Source organism: Apaloderma vittatum, unplaced genomic scaffold (genome assembly GCF_000703405.1).
Source record: "Apaloderma vittatum isolate BGI_N311 unplaced genomic scaffold, ASM70340v1 scaffold9935, whole genome shotgun sequence".
Classification (NCBI taxonomy): Eukaryota; Metazoa; Chordata; class Aves; order Trogoniformes; family Trogonidae; genus Apaloderma; species Apaloderma vittatum.
The window spans coordinates 106,211-123,082 of record NW_009718616.1 but is presented as its reverse complement, the minus strand read 5'-3'; the positions used below and the strand labels follow the sequence as shown (position 1 = coordinate 123,082).

Genomic DNA, 16,872 nt, shown 5'->3' with positions numbered 1-16,872 from the left:
GACCTGCAATATTCCTTCAGGTATCCTCAGAGTGGTTCAGGAGATGAAGAGGTCCTGACTGTGTCAAACAGCCTAGCTTGGCCTGGGAAAGCCCGTTCAGACAGTATTTGCCTTCATGGTTCAAGGTGTCCATGGGACAGAACGAGGCCACTAACAGCCTAACTACCTCTTGAGAAATTAAATGAAAGCAGCTAACCCGTTTGGTGTGCAGAAACAACTGTAGGCGTGTGGGGGTAATCAAAGTGGGAAAAAAACTGTCTTCACCTGAACCTTTCATTGCCTCCTTAATGGAACCTTTCATTACACATGGTAGGAAGGAGAAAGAAGAGAGGACCATAACCCAGAGCTCCCTAAGAAAACCAAGCTAATGGCACCTACGGGATTGTAGATTAGGGTGTTGAGTTTTACTGAGTACATAGAAGCAAGACAAAAGCCTCACCTGGTCACAACTAATTAGATTTCATAGAATCACAGAATCATAGAATGGCCTAAGCTGGAAGGGACCTTAGAGATCATTTTAATCCAGCCTCCCTGCTGCCAGGGACGCCACCTCTCGACTAGATCAGGCAACATATGGGGAGTGAACGGCAATCAAACCTGCGACCTTAGCGTTGTTAGCGCCACGCTCAACTGACTGAGCTAACTAGCCCCCTATTTGCACAGGCACTTAGCAGTAGTTCGTTATAAATACATGAATGTGAAGGGGCAGTGCTGCTGTTGATTGTGTTTTTTGGGATATGGCTGAGCCCATCAGACAGAAATGCTCCTAAACTGTACTGGTTGGAGAGGTATTTGAACATAGTTTACAGGCCTGTATCGGTAAATAGTGCATCTGTAAGGAAGGGCTGCCAGTCAGCTGTGCTGCCAATTAAAATGCAAAAGGTGATTTGAGGTAGGCAAATTAATTTCCCAGTCATGCTGTGGGTAGATTCTGAGTTCAGTCTTACACTACGGTAGGACACTGGAGAACCTGGGAGAGATATGGATATAATCATGAGTGAAGGGGTGTGTCCCCCCACAAGGGCTGGAGAAGTAGTGAGCTATTTTTAATTTATTTAAAATACCTTTTACTGAAAAACTCTGAAGAGCTCAGACTTACCCTTTAAAAAAAAATCCAAATTGTCAGCTCCGTAGGTTTTCTGTTTTGTTAGTGTTTTTTTTCTTATGTCTTTCTTCATAATATTGAAATATTATTTTAACAGTATTTGCTTATTTAAATTACTCTGCTATTCTTGAATCTCCATTAAGAGAGCTAAATCATGATTTATGAGTGACTCACAGTTGCCCCAAAACAGTGTTTAAGTCAGCATTTTGGACTTAATTGGCATCAGTAGGGTAGTCTAAATCTATATAGCATAAATCCATTTTATTGGTATGTATTTAGAGCAGCAACAAATATTGGATTTTTAATTTCCGGTGGTTCTTTAGGGGACTTCTGCAGGGAAAGCTTCTTTTCTGAACTCTCTATGCTTGTCTGTTCCCAGAAGAACAATGCTTATTCATATCAGGCTTTTTATTATTGATCTGGTCAGTATAAAGTCCTCTTTCATCTTCACATTTTATTTTTCTGTCTTTTTGCTTTCATCCGGCTTTGCGTTTAGTACACGGTGTGGACTGCCCTGTGGGTCACCTGGAATGTTTTCATTATCTGCTTCTATTTGGAAGTAGGCGGACTTTCTAAGGTAGGTGACTTATCCTTCTTCAGGTTTATGGGAGGGTGTTTTAACAGAAAGACTCTCAGATTTTTAGAAGGCTGTAACCATGGAGGAAAAATGCGGTTGTTTAAACATGCAATTTGATCTTCAGAGTTCCCTTCTGATGGGAACTCTAGTGTTTGAGCTTGTCTCTGATAGTAAGTGGTCATGAGTTTGAAGTACATAAATGCAATGAGTCTGAATTACAGTAGCCTTCTGAAGTACAGTCAAGGGGAGGGGAGGGTTAGTCAGTGGAAAATTTGAAGTTCTTTCTGATTGTTGAAAAACAATGTCATTTTGGTTGAGTTTTCAAGTGTGCATGGAAAGCGTACCTGAATTTCCGAGCCTGCTTTGAAAGCAGCTGAAGAAAATTACTAAGAAGGTTAATGTAGTGACTTGTGGAGCAAATTAGTCTCATGGTGAGAGTGTTAATTCTTTATAAAAAAAGAACAAATGGCAATGGGTAACTTTTCTGTATCTGAATAAAACTTTCCTTTGCATAACACTCAGTGCTGTAGATGACCAGTTCCTTCGTGATACCTCTGATCCGAGGAGAAATACTTGCTGAAAGGATCGAGATCCATGTGACAGTTGTACAAGGTTGCACTTACGTTACATAGGTTATATTTAGCATTGTGTCTACAGTGAGTTCCACAGAACTTCTGCAGGGTTTTATCCTCCTGTTAGACATAGATGATACTGATCTTTGTTTATCGTATTCAAACTTAAATGATTCCAGACACAGTATGCCCATTGTGCATGCTGATCCTGCTATTATTAATGGAATTTTTAATATTTGCTGTAGATCTAGTGATATGAACTACATCACTGTTAATTCATGCAGTGCTTTTAGAGAATTGTGAACTCCACCTCATTCAGATGGGAGCATTAGTGAGCTACATACTTTTTTCGGTTCATTGTTAAAATTCCTGGCTCATGGCTAACAACAAACCGAAAACTGGTGAAAATAATTTAGTACAAAATAAAATTTAATTACTCAGTAAAAAATCCATTAACATTAAAGCTTTCAGTGATAGATGGTGATAAAATTCTGTAATGAAAAGCTACAATAATTTGTTTTTTCTCCAAATATGATGTAGTTCAGTAAAAGTCATAGGCTTGATGAGGAAATTAGTGCCATTCATAGGCAATCAAAATAATAATTGCATTGATATGTTCTGACCTAAAAGTTTCTTAGATGAACAGAAGAGCAATACATGGAAATGATGAATGTCCAGAGTAATTGTTCATCTTCGTTATACATAGAGTTTGTATTTTTTTCAATCAGTTGGGTGATGACTGTTTTTATAGTGACTATTACATTTTTATAGCTAACTAGTGTTTTTGTCTCAGTGCCTAGGAAGTGGAGCGAAGCTTTTAGTCTGACCCCTGACTGTGTGAAAATTTGAATTATTTTTCCATTGATTGCAAAGGGTTCTGATCATATCCTTAGTATAAGGGGTTTATAAACTAGGAGGTGTGAACTAAAATCTTATGTCTTCAGCTTCACTGCTGTGTTTCACTTCTAGGTCTTCTTACTTAACATACATGACAAATCACAATGCAGAGAAGTAGTAGCACAAATATTACTCCTCAACTCACAAAAATCCCTTTTATTAGTATGTGCTTCAGATGATCTCAAAATCTTGGTGGATTGTTTTATCTTGTGGTTTGTAATTGCAATGTTTGAGAAGTACTTATTCAACAACACAAAAAATTATGTCCATGGAAAATAACTGCTTTTGTCTAGGTTATATCAAAGGCACCAGTATCTGGACCAAGCTAGTAATGATAAAATCAAGAATTTTCCTCCATAAACCATGCAATTTTGAATTCAATTAATGCTGTTTCTGAAAACTGTGCTAGAGATGATGTGGTCATCAAGAGACTGAGATCTTTTTTCATCATACCCATAAAATCCTGAGTGTTTACCAACTGATGAGTATTGGATACTGACTTAAATGGGACCCACATTTTACCCAGCATGCTAGCTTAAAAATTTAATTTTTGCTTTCCATGCATATTTTTGCTGTCAGGCAGGATAGAAAGATGCCGTTATCAAGGTACGTTAGTGTGGTTGTCCAATCAAACATCATCAGAAGCTTTTCCTGGATGGCTGTTTTCTCAGTGTTGGAATATTAGCAGGGAATAATCACCTTCCTTCTTCCTATTGTTCTGTTTTTCATTTAAAAAAAATAACAATGAATGCAGACTGCTTATAATTATTAACTTCTGTTGACATACTACCAGGGAAAGTTACGATGCTACCTGGAGCTGAACTATTTCTGTTGGTTTGTTTGTTTTTAAGCACTACTGTGTTTATATTTGCTCTGACCAGAATGAGAGTTAGCTGTTGCTTGGAGTGTTGTGAATTATGTCTTCAGTTGTGATTATTACCAAAAACTATAACTTGGTGCAATATTAAATGGTAATTGTAATTCAGTGTCTTCACATGGAGTACACATATCATGTGGACAGGCTTTTCAAATGTCCTAACAGAAACCCCCAACCCAATCATTCAAATGTTCCTCAGATCTTATTCTTGTGGCAGAAAGGAAGATCTCCTTTGAATATTCTCTCCTTGAATTCTGACAAGAAGTTATGCTATTGTTAAAGCAAAACTTGAATAAGAAGGCTGAAGGAAATTTAGGTCTATTCTGTGCTATGAGAATTTGAAGGAAACATTTTTTTTCTTCAGTTATAATGTCTAATGTTCAGATTTTCCTGGTACACTGATTTTCTCCTTTTTTAAATTTATTTTTTATTTTTAAGGATCAGCTTGATACTTAGTTTAAAGTTTATGGATCTAGTATACCAAGATTTTTTAACTTTTCTTGAGAAGGAGTGATGAAAAATTCTGCCAGCTACCTTCCCAGCGTCAAACACAATATATGTGACTTGTTCCTTTGCATTCTTTGAGACAAGTATGATATTTCTTCATGAGAGTGACAACAGGGATATATTTAGTTAAAAGCACTTCATATTTTAAAGGAAAAGAGGCAATTTTATGCATATGCAAATTCCCACCAGAGTTTGTTTGTAGTAATCGGGGGGCCGACCTTGTGAACCTGAGGAGGACAGTGGTAGAGAGGGGTAAGCTGGGGACTGAAAGACTGTATGTAGGGTTGTAAACTTGTCAAGGAATTCACACAGTTCTCAGCCCCTGTTCCAATCAGTAACACACTATTTTATACAAAGAGGAAAACCTTCACAGAAGAATTTTGTGTGGAAGCACCCACCAGTAACTCCAGTATGATAATCAGGGCAGTCTCCTGGGAAAAGGATGATAGGGATTCAAGTCTTCTCAGGGGTGAGAGGTGAATAACCCTGGCTTTTCCACAGCTGGATGTTTGTTCTAAGTAGAAAACTTATGAATAAAGGTCTCTCTAACTACCTTATGAACAACATGTAAGTCAAACTTTTTCACTTACATTACAGATGTGCAAGTAAATTTTAATGTGTTTTTTTCAGGACTAAAGAAAATATATTTCCTCAGAAATAAAATAAATATGCCTGTATAAATATTTTTGTTTGTGTTAATTTAGGCTTTTTAATTCTTTTTACACTTCTAATCTTAGCATTGGAAAAGCTGCCCTTATGAAAAATGAAATTTGCTTGTTTTTTTCTTTTACTACTTTTACGAAATTGAAAACATATTTTTTAGTGTTAACCACTCTGTATGAGAGAAATAAAGCTATTATAACATGACCTTTTAATCCTTTGCTGCAGGATGACAGATTGCTATACCCATACATGATCTCATTAGCTGTTTGGATCTTACTCCGTGTCTTGCAATCAAAATGTGTTCTAAATGCCACATTTGAGAGTATAGACAATGTAAAACATAGACATAAACATAGATCTTGAGGAACAAGAGGCAAAAAAAAATTCTCTAAAGAGCATTTGAAAATAAACACTGATTGTATCTTACCTGATACAATACCAGAAGCTGTTATTTTGAATTTTTGTATGTTCTTCTCAAATATGGACAAGAAAATTTCTGACATGTATAAGTCATTCTCAGCAAAACATTCTTTTATGTACTTCTGTACACAGGAGTCGATTTGTTTAGTGTGTGTAGTTAATATTTCTGTCATTTATATCCCTCCAGTGTTTCAGATCCAGTATGGAAATATGTGTGTTTATTTGTATTTATCATTTGCTATTCCAATTGATACTTTTTGATAGAATATTTTTCTGTTGCTTGTTTTATTGTGAGTTAGTGGCATATGTTTGTGTGTGTTAATGTCTTTATTCAGTAAATGTATGCCAGCATTCCAATACTGTTCCTTTCCTGGTTTTTTTATATACCTTACCTAAGCAGCTGGGCAATGTTGATGAGCTCTTTTCTTCAATGATGCTTCTGCTCGTTCTGTGCAGTTTTTGTGCTGCATGCTTCTTGAGCATGAACATTGCTTCATTCTGAACTACTTTAGTTTAGCTCTCAAGGTTGAGCTCTCTGTCAACTGATTCTTACTGCTTTTCCATGGGGATTTACATGACAAACTCTCATATATTCAGTAAGAAACTACTACTAAAACAGCTTATGTTTATTATCTGGTCCTTAGTTTTTGGTATTGAACATAAGGGAACTCTCTAATATGCCTGTGACACTAGATTTGTTAACCTTTCCCCTGAAGCCAAAGGAAATTTTGCATATGTTTTTTTTAATAAAACAGTCTTCTTTTTCATGTGTTTTTTTTCTGGAAATATTTACGTTTATCAGTGGAAGGTCAAAATCTGTAGGGTACCCGCCAACTTCTTTATTAAGCTGAAAACAGAACTGTAGCCTAAATTCTGATACGGTTTTTTAGTCAGAAGGTAGAGTTATAACTCTGTTAAAAGTAATGATTTATTCCACCTGAGGACAAAATGGACTAATAAATTACTTAGTGAAATACTGTAGGAATGGAAACCTAGTACTCTTTTCTAAACAAAATACTGTACATCAGAATGGGGGCTAATTATGTGGACTTCATCCTGGCTACTTCTGAAATCCAATTTATTCCATCTGCTACATGTCAATCAATCCTTAATTGTTATGCAATTATATCTAATCATCTCAAATGGAGTAAGTTAAGCTTAAAGCCAGTGCTATTTTGTAATTAATAGAGAACTAGATGTATATGCCGGGGGTTGTGTCTTTTGGTTTGTTTTTTTTGTGTGAAATGAGAGCATAAGCATTGCTTGAATTTAGGCTAATAATATGAAAGAAAAAGTGATTCTCATTCTAACTTGTACTGATGTAAGTGAGAAAATAGAGGCAATTATTTTGGTGTAGTTAGCATCATAATTATCTTTCTGGAATATCCAAAAAGTCTGTGGACAAAGTTGGGAGTATCAGCAGGTGGTGGAGGGTAAAGGACTTCCTTAGCCTAAGTAGAAGACTGAAGGTAGGTCATAGTACATATATTCAAATGTAGATGATATTTATGTTGAGGAAAGTGAGCAGGTTTTTTCATATCTGGTGGGAAGAAGGACAAGAAATAATTTGCTGAGCATGTGGCAAATAAGATTTGGTTGGAGGTCAGGAGAGGCTTTCTAATAAGGGCATCGAGTAAGATCTAAAGCTCATCATAAGATCAAAGCCTCATTGCGAGATAGTTTAGAGTGAAGTAAAGGAATATCCATATGGGGTAATTTAGGTAACACTCCTGCCCTGCTATTTTTAATCTATAGAAATAATCCTTTGCCAAGCTAAAAACCCCTAGATTAGTGTCCATGGATGGTCTAAGATAGGAGTGTTAAAAATGACAAAGTAGAAATTGAAGACTCAAAACCTTATTTTTAATCAAGTCAGAGTTAGCAGGAGTGGCATTCCAGCTGAGGAGCTCAGGATATCTCTTTGGTGGTTTGTTGGTTTTTTTCCCCAGAAGGTGTGTAGGGGCACAGAAAATGGGGGACCTCAGTGGAGCCTCCAAGGTGGCTGACAGTGGTTCTTGAGCTTGTGTGGGTGGGGTTGTGGTGTTCAGCTGTGTGACACCAAGTGGGAGGTGACGCTGTCGTTGCTGTTCGCTCCTGATTGGAGATTAGACATCTGTTACAGATAATACTCGTGCACTTTCTGTTCTGCTGATGGATTTTTAACTGAACAGAAATCATTGCCTTTCACAGCAATGCATCCTTCACTGAGGACAGTGTAAGAGTAATAATAGTATTTCTTTGCTGCTGGACATACATTGATGTCTGTCTCAGCGGAGAGTTTCTTCCCACACACCTCTGATTCGTATCCGTTGGTTTGGGTCAGCATCTCTCATGGACCTTGGGAGAATATATATAGTAGCTCTGCTGTCATATGTCTGTTTGCTTCAGCTGATGCCATCAGCTGCAACTAGATGTGATGCGCATGACAGCGGATCACACTAAAACAGTAGATGTAGCTGTAGGCATTCTGCAGTTCCTAGACATGACAAATTACTAGTTTCATAGCAGTAGTTAAATATGTCTTCCTAGTGTGTGCACTAATAAAACTAAACTTGCAGAAATTAAACCTGATGGACAGATTGGTTCAATTACTTGGAGGTTTGGACCCTCTTGCCCCTTTTCATCCTTTCCCAAGTTTATTATTTCATAATGGTTTAAAGAATTGTTTTTTTTAAAGTAATGTTCCAGAATCTTCTCTGACATGAAAAAAGGGGGAATGCTAAGTAAACATGATTTAAGTAAATAGAATTAAACTAATATAAAGGCAAAGAAAAACAGATGCAACATAAATTTTAGTCCTTGTGTCACGTAATCCATTTAATTCCCTTGGCCTTCAGTCTTTCTTTGAACCAGATCTCAGAAGTTCAGTGGTTTTTTTTAAGACAAACCAACAAACCAACCCCAAGTTTCTAGAAAGTTACCTCTATTTTTTGTTGTTCTTGTGCCCTTTTCTACAAGAGGGGTTCTGCTGAAATGTGTTTGCTAAAATATGAATTTCTAGTACGAGCTTCCTTATGCAAGTTGCTCCTCCCATCCTGTTCCTCTCTCACAATAAAGAGAAATAATCTCCAGGTTCATTTCCATGTAATACGTTTCCGTAATGTTCTGTTAAAACAGCAAGCTTTTGAATTTTTAATTACTTTGGCAATAAACCTGGAAACCAATTTACTGTTAAGTTATGCAGTGTAATATTGAACAGAAACAACATTTTGGTGCTTCAAAATAATTGCTCTGGCTTTGGCTGGTATTAGGTATCCTTAATCATAGATTCAGAGTGTTGGTAGTGTGCTTTCAATAGTATTTGCAGTATTCTTTGTTGCTGTGTTAGGCTGGGATAGGTAGGTGTCGGAGTGGAAACTGTATGTGGTATTTTCTCTTTAGGATGCAATGACTATTTCCATAAAAAGTTAGAAAATTATTAGCTATGAACTGTGAATTCATAATGGTGAAGCTGTAGCACAACGCATTATCTTTTTATTTGTAATTTACATTTCTCATCCAAAAAGGGGAGTAACTACACATTCATGCATACAATTTGAAAATAAAACTAAAGAAATGCTACCTGCAGAGTGGTTATGAAGATGTCATAATACATGCTCTCTCCAAACAAAATGGAAACAAAAAGAAAACCCAAACAAACCCCAAAAGGCAAATGAAAGAGCAGAAAAGTATTAATCTGTTAGAATTCTAATACTGAAATCAGTGTGCTTTGCTCCAATTCAAAATTGCCAACAAAGAATTCTACTGTAGATGAAAAAGCTTTGTGTTTTGTTTTGTTTTTTATGATACTCCGTATTCCACATAACCAAAGTAATTTACTATTCAGTCTGTTTTCCTCTACTGTGTAAAGCATTAGCATCATGTAAGTTTTAATGAAATATATGCTTGCTCTTGGATGGAGAATTAACACACAGCTAGCTTGGTGGCACAATCTGAGCGTAAGGTCATTCTGCAAAAAAAATTATGTGGAACAAATAGGACACAGATGAATGCCACCCAAACTGCAGAATGTGTCATTCTGATGTTAATTAGTTTGTTTAGGTGATATGATCACATTGCTGAACAACTTAATCAGGAGTACATTCCAGATGGTGCAAAAATCGAATTTCCTATCTTTCAGGTGACATTTACAGCGGTTCATAATATTGTATACCGTCAGCAGCACTGAAATGTGTTTTCCAAACAGAATTGATGTTCTTTTATAATTCCTTGATGCTAAATTCTAAAATTGATGTTTAGAGTGTAGATCATCATCATCTTTGTTTACAATAACTGGTATCTCTGCAGTTGAGGTGGGTTTTTTTAATATTCATGGTTGATTTGCTTTGTAAATGATGGGTGTGATATATATGGTTAGCTAATTACAAAACATAACTTTATTAATACAAACACATTCATATTTGTTTGAGTTGATTAACTTAATTTCTAGGTTCTTGAAGACGTAAAAAAAAAAAAAAAAAGCTAAAGTCCAGCCTGATAATGAGGTGAGAAGTGAGTAGCTCAGGCACCTTGTGAAACTTTTCAAAGATACCTTTAGATATGAAAAAGAAATAAGGATGCAGTCCCAGTCTGACCTGGGTCCTGTGATGCAGGAGTGTATGCTGCAATGATTGTTGAATTGATTAGCTTGTTTGTGGAATGAGGAAAGGAAATTTTTCTGAGCTGTGATTTGTTTATAAGCAAGTATGGCAAATCCATCTGCAGATAAGGTGAACCTAGGTTTCATTGCTCAGGGTTTTATTCACTTTTTGACAATTTGACCTACTTTGTAGTGCTTAATATATTTTTATTGAAGAAAAAGGGAAGACTGTTGATGAGATTTTGATTTTCTTCATTGTCGGTGTGATGCCCTTCTGGCAAAACTGTGAGGAAAGATATTTTGGTGATTTCTTTAATCATAATTTTGTTTAGACATTGGATCAACCTTATCTGTTGTCTGTTCAGCAGCTCTCTACAAGGACTCAAAAGGAGGTTGTAGCGAGGCAGTGGTTGGTCTGTTCTCCCTAGTGGCGAGTGATGGGATGAGAGGAAATGGCCTTAAGCTCTGCTAGGGGAGGTTCAGGTTGGGTATTAGGAAGAATTTCTTTCCTGAAAGAGCTGTCAGGCATTGGAACAGGCTGCCCAGGGAGGTGGTTGAGTCACCATCCCTGGAGGTGTTTAAGAGACGGGTAGATGTTGTGCTGAGGAACATGGTTTAGTGGTGTTGATAGGGCTTGGACAAAGGCTAGACTCAATCTTGAAGGTCTCTTCCAACCAAAACTGTTCTATGATTCTATGATTTCTTACTCCTGAAAAGAGTGACCGCTGTGTACAGATTTTGACTATTTTGTGAGGCAATACATGTATTTTAGTGCTAGTGCATGTTCTATTTATTGCCTGCTAAGGCCAAATTGATGATTTTGATAAGTGATTTCTATATATGCTGTTTTTCCTGTTGTAGTGTATTCTTTGAAATTTTAGTTCCCACGCTGGCCAAGTAAGGAATTCTTATTTATGGGAAAGCCTAACATTTCTTCAGTGTTCTAATATATATTTGCATTCAATTCATATCCAGGTTTCTTCAAAACAGTAAAACTGTCTTAAAATTTCACACCGATTCGTGAGTTATTTGTTGGAGTTTGTGTTGTTTTTTTTTTCTTTTTTTCCCCCTCTTTCATTTGAATATATTGCTTGCTTGGAAGAAAGTGTAATTTAAAATAAGGGCATTTTGTAATAATTTACATGTAAGACAGTCCTAGACCTTGGTGAAAGTACAGAGGATTTATTGTTAGTAATAGTAGAATCTGAAGAAGTTCTTCCCAGAAATGATTATACTGAATTGTGTGGGAGTTTTAAGTATGCCAGGTGTTTCTTATGGGAATTGATAAGAGTGTGACTTCAGGCTGTTACATAATCAAAGAATCATTTAGGTTAGAAAAGACACTTAAGATCACTGAGTCCCACCATTAACCTAATACTGCCAAGTCCACCGCTAAACTATAGCACATATAGCACCACATCTACATATCTTTTAAATATCCCCAGGGATGGTGACTCCACCACTTCTCTGGGCAGCATGTGCAAACAACTGATGAAGAAATTTTTCCTAATAACCAATATAAACCTTCCCTGGGGCAACTCGTAGCTGTTTCCTCTTGTCCTGTTGCTTGTTACTGGAGAGAAGAGACTGACCCCTCATCGTGCCACAACCTCCTTTTAGGTAGTTATAGAGAACCAGAGGGTCTCCCTGAGTCTCATTTTCTCCAGGCTAAACAGCCACAGTTCCCTCAGCCACTTCTCGTAAGACTTATGCTCAAGACCCTTCTCTGGACATGCTCCAGCACCACAATGTCTTTTTTGTAGTGAGGGGCCCAAAACTGAACACAGGATTCAAGGTGCACCCTTGTCAGTGACAAGTACAGGGGGACAGTCACCTCCGTGCTCCTGCTGGCCATGTTATTCCTGACAGAGGCCAGGATGCCGTTGGCCTTCTTGGCCACCTGGGCACACTGCTAGTTTGTGTTCATCTGGCTTTTGGCCAGCACCTCCAGGTTGTTTTCTGTCAGGCAGCTTTCCAGCCACTCATCCCCAAGCCTGTAGCATTGCCTGGGGTTGTTGTGGCCAAAGTGCAGGGCTCAGCATTTGTCATTCTAGAACATCACAGAACTGGCCTTGGCCCATTGATCCAACCTGTTCAGATACCTCAAGGTATTATGTAGATAGATGTGGTAATATGGGCCTGTCTTTGACCTGGGAAGGAAATACAAGAAGCAGGTGGTTGTTCATGATGTCTAGATGTCATCCAAGTTACTGCACTTGCATCTGCTGGGATTCATGAACTTCACTTACTTTAGAGGAAAGGCAAGGGAGGATACAAATTTGTTTTACTTGTGGTGGATCTGCGTTCAACAAGGAAGTTGTATTTCGCTAAGTATATAGAGCAGGTTTCTGTAGGATTTTCTCATATCTCAGCATTAGACATGCAGAGTCTTGAACTTCCTAAGTTAACACCTGCCTTTAATTACTTTGCTCCAGGAGTCTAGTGTTGGCATTTTGCCTTTGAGCTTTACAAACATTATAAATCTGGTAGGTTTACCTGTGCCTGACTTTTGACAGATTTTTTCAAAAGAGCATCTAGAAGAAATTTTTGTCATTCAGCTCCTGTTGAGTGGTTCAGTCTTGGTGCACAATAAGGAGGACTGTAGGGCAGTGTCTTTGTCTTACTCCTACTATTAATTTCTTTTGAAGGCTTCAGCAAACAAAACCACTCTAACTAGTTCAGTAGCATACCTTGGAATATTAAATATATTTCCACTATGTCTGTTTTGACAATCTTTTCTTTTGGGTGCTTAATGTTCATATTGTCTTAATCTGTCTTAATTAGAAGGCCTTTGATTCTGTACATCATCAGAAGTAGTTTCTTAGCCTTTGCGGTTTGAATCATTGAGCAAGTTTATCTCCTAAATTTGGTTTCCATGTAGTAATTTACTTAACCCCCCATAAGGTGAATGGGCTTTGAGAACTGCTTTTCAATGCACAACGCAATTGGAGGGATTGTTCCTTGTCTAGATTATTATACTCTCTTTCTTTTCCTTTTTCAGCTGTCCTTCAGGGAAATTCTTTGCTGATGTTGATGATGTGACTAAGTTTATTATTCATGAGTATCACTACTCCTTTGAGCAGACTTATTCAGTTGAGATTAATGGGGAAGGAGTGAGAGAATCCTACTGAGGATTTGGCTGCCCTCCTGCCCTTTGCTTTGCTAGGAGGTTTATTGTTGAGTGGCTTTACTATACCAGGAATAATTGACCTATTCAGTCAAATGGCAAAGGCAGAAATGTTGGAGAAGTCACAATGACAGCAACAGTGCTTGCCTGAGACTGTCTTACAAGGGCGGATTCTGTTTATGAATCTGATTGTCTGTGTTATAGCAGCATTGCATTTTGTGTATTTAGATTCCCTCTCCACTTACATCTTTAGAAAGCATGGGGAAATTATTTAATATGTTTATATGGAAGAGATTTTCCGTTGCAGGGAGAGAACATATTATACCTGTCTGCTGAGCACTGCTCCTCTGTGTTACTGCTATGGGTCTTGAAAGCAGCCACCTCCCTTCCCCCCACCTTTTGTATGTCAAGAGATTGAGTTTTGATTTGGGAGTTTTGGCTTGAAGATTTTCCTTGTTTATCTCAAAGATATTTGGAGCCTTGGCAGTTTTTTATGCTGAGGTGCTTGCTGAACCCACTGTCTGGTTCTGCTGTGAGGGGCATAGATGTTGTTCCTAAAGCCCATATTACTTACTTTGCAGCAGGTATAACACAGCTGATTTATTTTACCTTCAGTTTATGTGAGTTATGAATGATAGTTTTACTTTTTACCTTTATTTTCCTTCAGTTTAGTTTTCTTCAGGTTGATCAGACATGACCAAACTGCTGGTCAACTTTCTCTTGGCCAATATTGCCAGGACACAGGATTCTCCTTTTAAGCCATCTCATCTTGACAAAATTAATGGTTATTTCTCTTCACCTGTTACCAAGGCTTTCACAAGTGCCTCCAAGCTGGAGTGCTGGATAACAGACAATATGTAGTGAGGAAAGACCTACCTAGATGTCCGGCTGTGAAGAAACTTTTTTCTACTAGATCTTAGTCTCAAATATATTTGTACATTGTTTAACTTTGAAGTTATTCATGCTGGTTTGGGACTATTTTCGTATACTTCACGTCTACCCTGAGTAGCAACTATGGTTTGCTTCAGGGTATCTTCCATCCTTATGTCTTGATTTTCGTAAGAGCCATCTATTTTTATTTTTAAATGTTGTAGGCATGTAAATGTCGTGTATACCTTGCAGACATTAGCACAGTTGGTATAAATAGTTATTTTGGAAAAATAATATCTTAACCACTTTTTAATTTGTACTTTGTGGTATTTTTATTTATTTAAGGTTTAGTTTGTATATATTTAACTCTTATGAATTGACTAATGGCTAATTAGTTAAAAATATACTTTATATTCTGGTTTTAAACCTACAGTTACCTATTAAATCATCTTATGATATCATTGTCTTTGGAAACTCTTTGCTTTACTCTGATACCATATACTAATATTTATGAAGATGTCTACATCTTAAAATGTGCTTGGGACACAAATTTACCTAGTTTTAATACATAAAATAATCAAATTATTTTAAAAGTTTTTTAGAGAATTTTAAAATATTCCTACATGCTAGCAGTGCTGTCAGTATTCTAGGATTTCTTCATTCCTAAATGTCTGGTAAGATAACTTCTCACATCTGTAACTGGGCAGCTTGCTTAAACATTCCAGGCTCATTTTACCTTTTATCCAAACGTATTTTTTTCTCTAGGATGCTGTTTCCCATTCTGTTGCATGACCTGTTGTCATGGTTTAACCCCAGCTGGCAACTAAGCTCCACACAGCCACTCACTCCCCTCACAGTGAGATGGAGAAGAGAATCAAAAGGGTGGAAGTTAGAAAACTCGCGGGTTGAGTTAAAGACAGTTTAATAGATAAGGCAAAAGCCACACACACAAGCAAAAGAAAACGAAACAAGGAATCTATTCGCCACTTCCCATGGGAAGACAAGTGTTCAGCCATCTGCAGGAGAGCAAGGCTCCATCTCGTATAACAGTGATTTGGGAAGACAAACACCATCACTCTGGACGATACCCACCCCCTTCCTTCTTCTCCCAACTTTAGATGCTGACCATGACATCATATAGTCTGGGACATCCTTTGGTCAGTTGGGGTCATCTGTCCCGACTGTGTCCCCTCTCAGCCTCTTGTGCACCCCCAGCCTCATCACTGGTGGGGTCAGAAGCAGAAGAGGCCTTGACTCTATGCAAGCACTGCTCAGCAGAGACTAAAACATCCCTGTGTTCTCAGCACTGTTCTCAGCACTGTTTTCCAAAACACAGCCCCATACCAGCTACTGTGAAGCAAATTAACTCCATCCCAGCCAAACCCCGGAACACCTGTATTTTCTGATTCCAGGCTATATCACTTTGCTTTTAATTTAATGGATTTTGGTTTGCTGATCCCAGCTTACCAAGTAGTCCAGATGGCCTTGGACAGCTGCCTGCCTTTCATTATTCACCCTCCTCCCTCTCTTTGTGTTATCTGCAAATACATCCACTACAATCAGTGATTTTATATTTACTTCTAGATCACTGAAGGAAACGTTGAATAACATCAGATTTGATGAAACTGTTGATTTGATGAAACGTTGAATAACATCAGATCTTACATCAATCCCAAGGGAATCCTGCTATGAGCACTTTTATTCAGCTATGATTTTTCATTGATAACTATGTTAATTAGTTAGTTTTCAATCTGTTTAATTTTCAGTCCATTAAAAATGTAGTGCCATTCAAAGTTTTTCAATAAGAATGTTTTATGAATGCCTTATAGAGGTCTAAGTGTATTATGTTCTTGCAGCTGCTTCTATCAACTCAACTTTTTACCTCTTGAAGTAATGAAATAGAGTTTGTATAGTATGTCCTAATGACTTATGAAATCTTATTGACTTGCATTAATTATACTGCTTTTGCTGGTTTTCAGGCATCTGTGTTTAAGTCGTCTTTCCCTCGATTACTTCGGGTCTGATGCTAGCCTAACTGTCCCTGAAGTATTGCCTGTGCATGTTTTGAAGCTTATATAAGCTTTAAAATTCTTCAGTCTCATAAAGTTCCCAAGATTTATTAAAAATTATCTTGCTAAGATTCATGGATTTCAACATCTGGTGCTTTTGTGTGGTTGCAAGTTGTCCAGATCTAAAGACTGAATACGATTTATAAATTGATATATCAATTGGTATATCATTTAGAAAGTGCTGCTTCTTCCTCTTCTCATTCTGTTCTTTACTAAATAAAGAACAGAAAAAGTTGTTAAAGATGTCTGCCTTTTCTGCCTGTTTAAAAAATACAATCTTCATCCATTAATAGGTCTAGATCATCTCTATAATTTCTTGTGTTTCTGATAAGCTTAGTTAACATTTTCTTATTGCCGTTAACCTTGCTAGCATGGATTCTGCCCAATGTGTTTTTCTTCTCCATTGAATTTTCACCACTATATATCCTCTATTTTATATTGACTGAAATCTCTTCTCCATTTTAATTCCATTTTCTTGAGGAACAGGCTGACACAATCAGCATATATGTGTATGTGTTTGCCTGATGCTGAAAACTTTTGCACTGAATGACTGCAGAAATCTTCACAGAGGACAAATCTTTCATAATCTGTATATATGTTACATTACAA

The 16,872-nt window shown here is 37.3% G+C and overlaps 1 protein-coding gene across 1 annotated transcript in view; it reads left to right on the top strand.

Moving 5' to 3' along the window:
• LOC104274618 (sodium/potassium-transporting ATPase subunit beta-1-interacting protein 3) overlaps positions 1–16,872 on the top strand; it is a gene marked incomplete at its 3' end in the record, with an annotated part of 104,159 nt that overhangs the window by 20,969 nt on the left and 66,318 nt on the right. Inside the window, exon 3 of the mRNA XM_009870304.1 lies at positions 1,602–1,682. Within this exon, the coding sequence (XP_009868606.1) occupies positions 1,602–1,682 (81 nt within the window). The remainder of the gene's footprint in view (positions 1–1,601; positions 1,683–16,872) is intronic.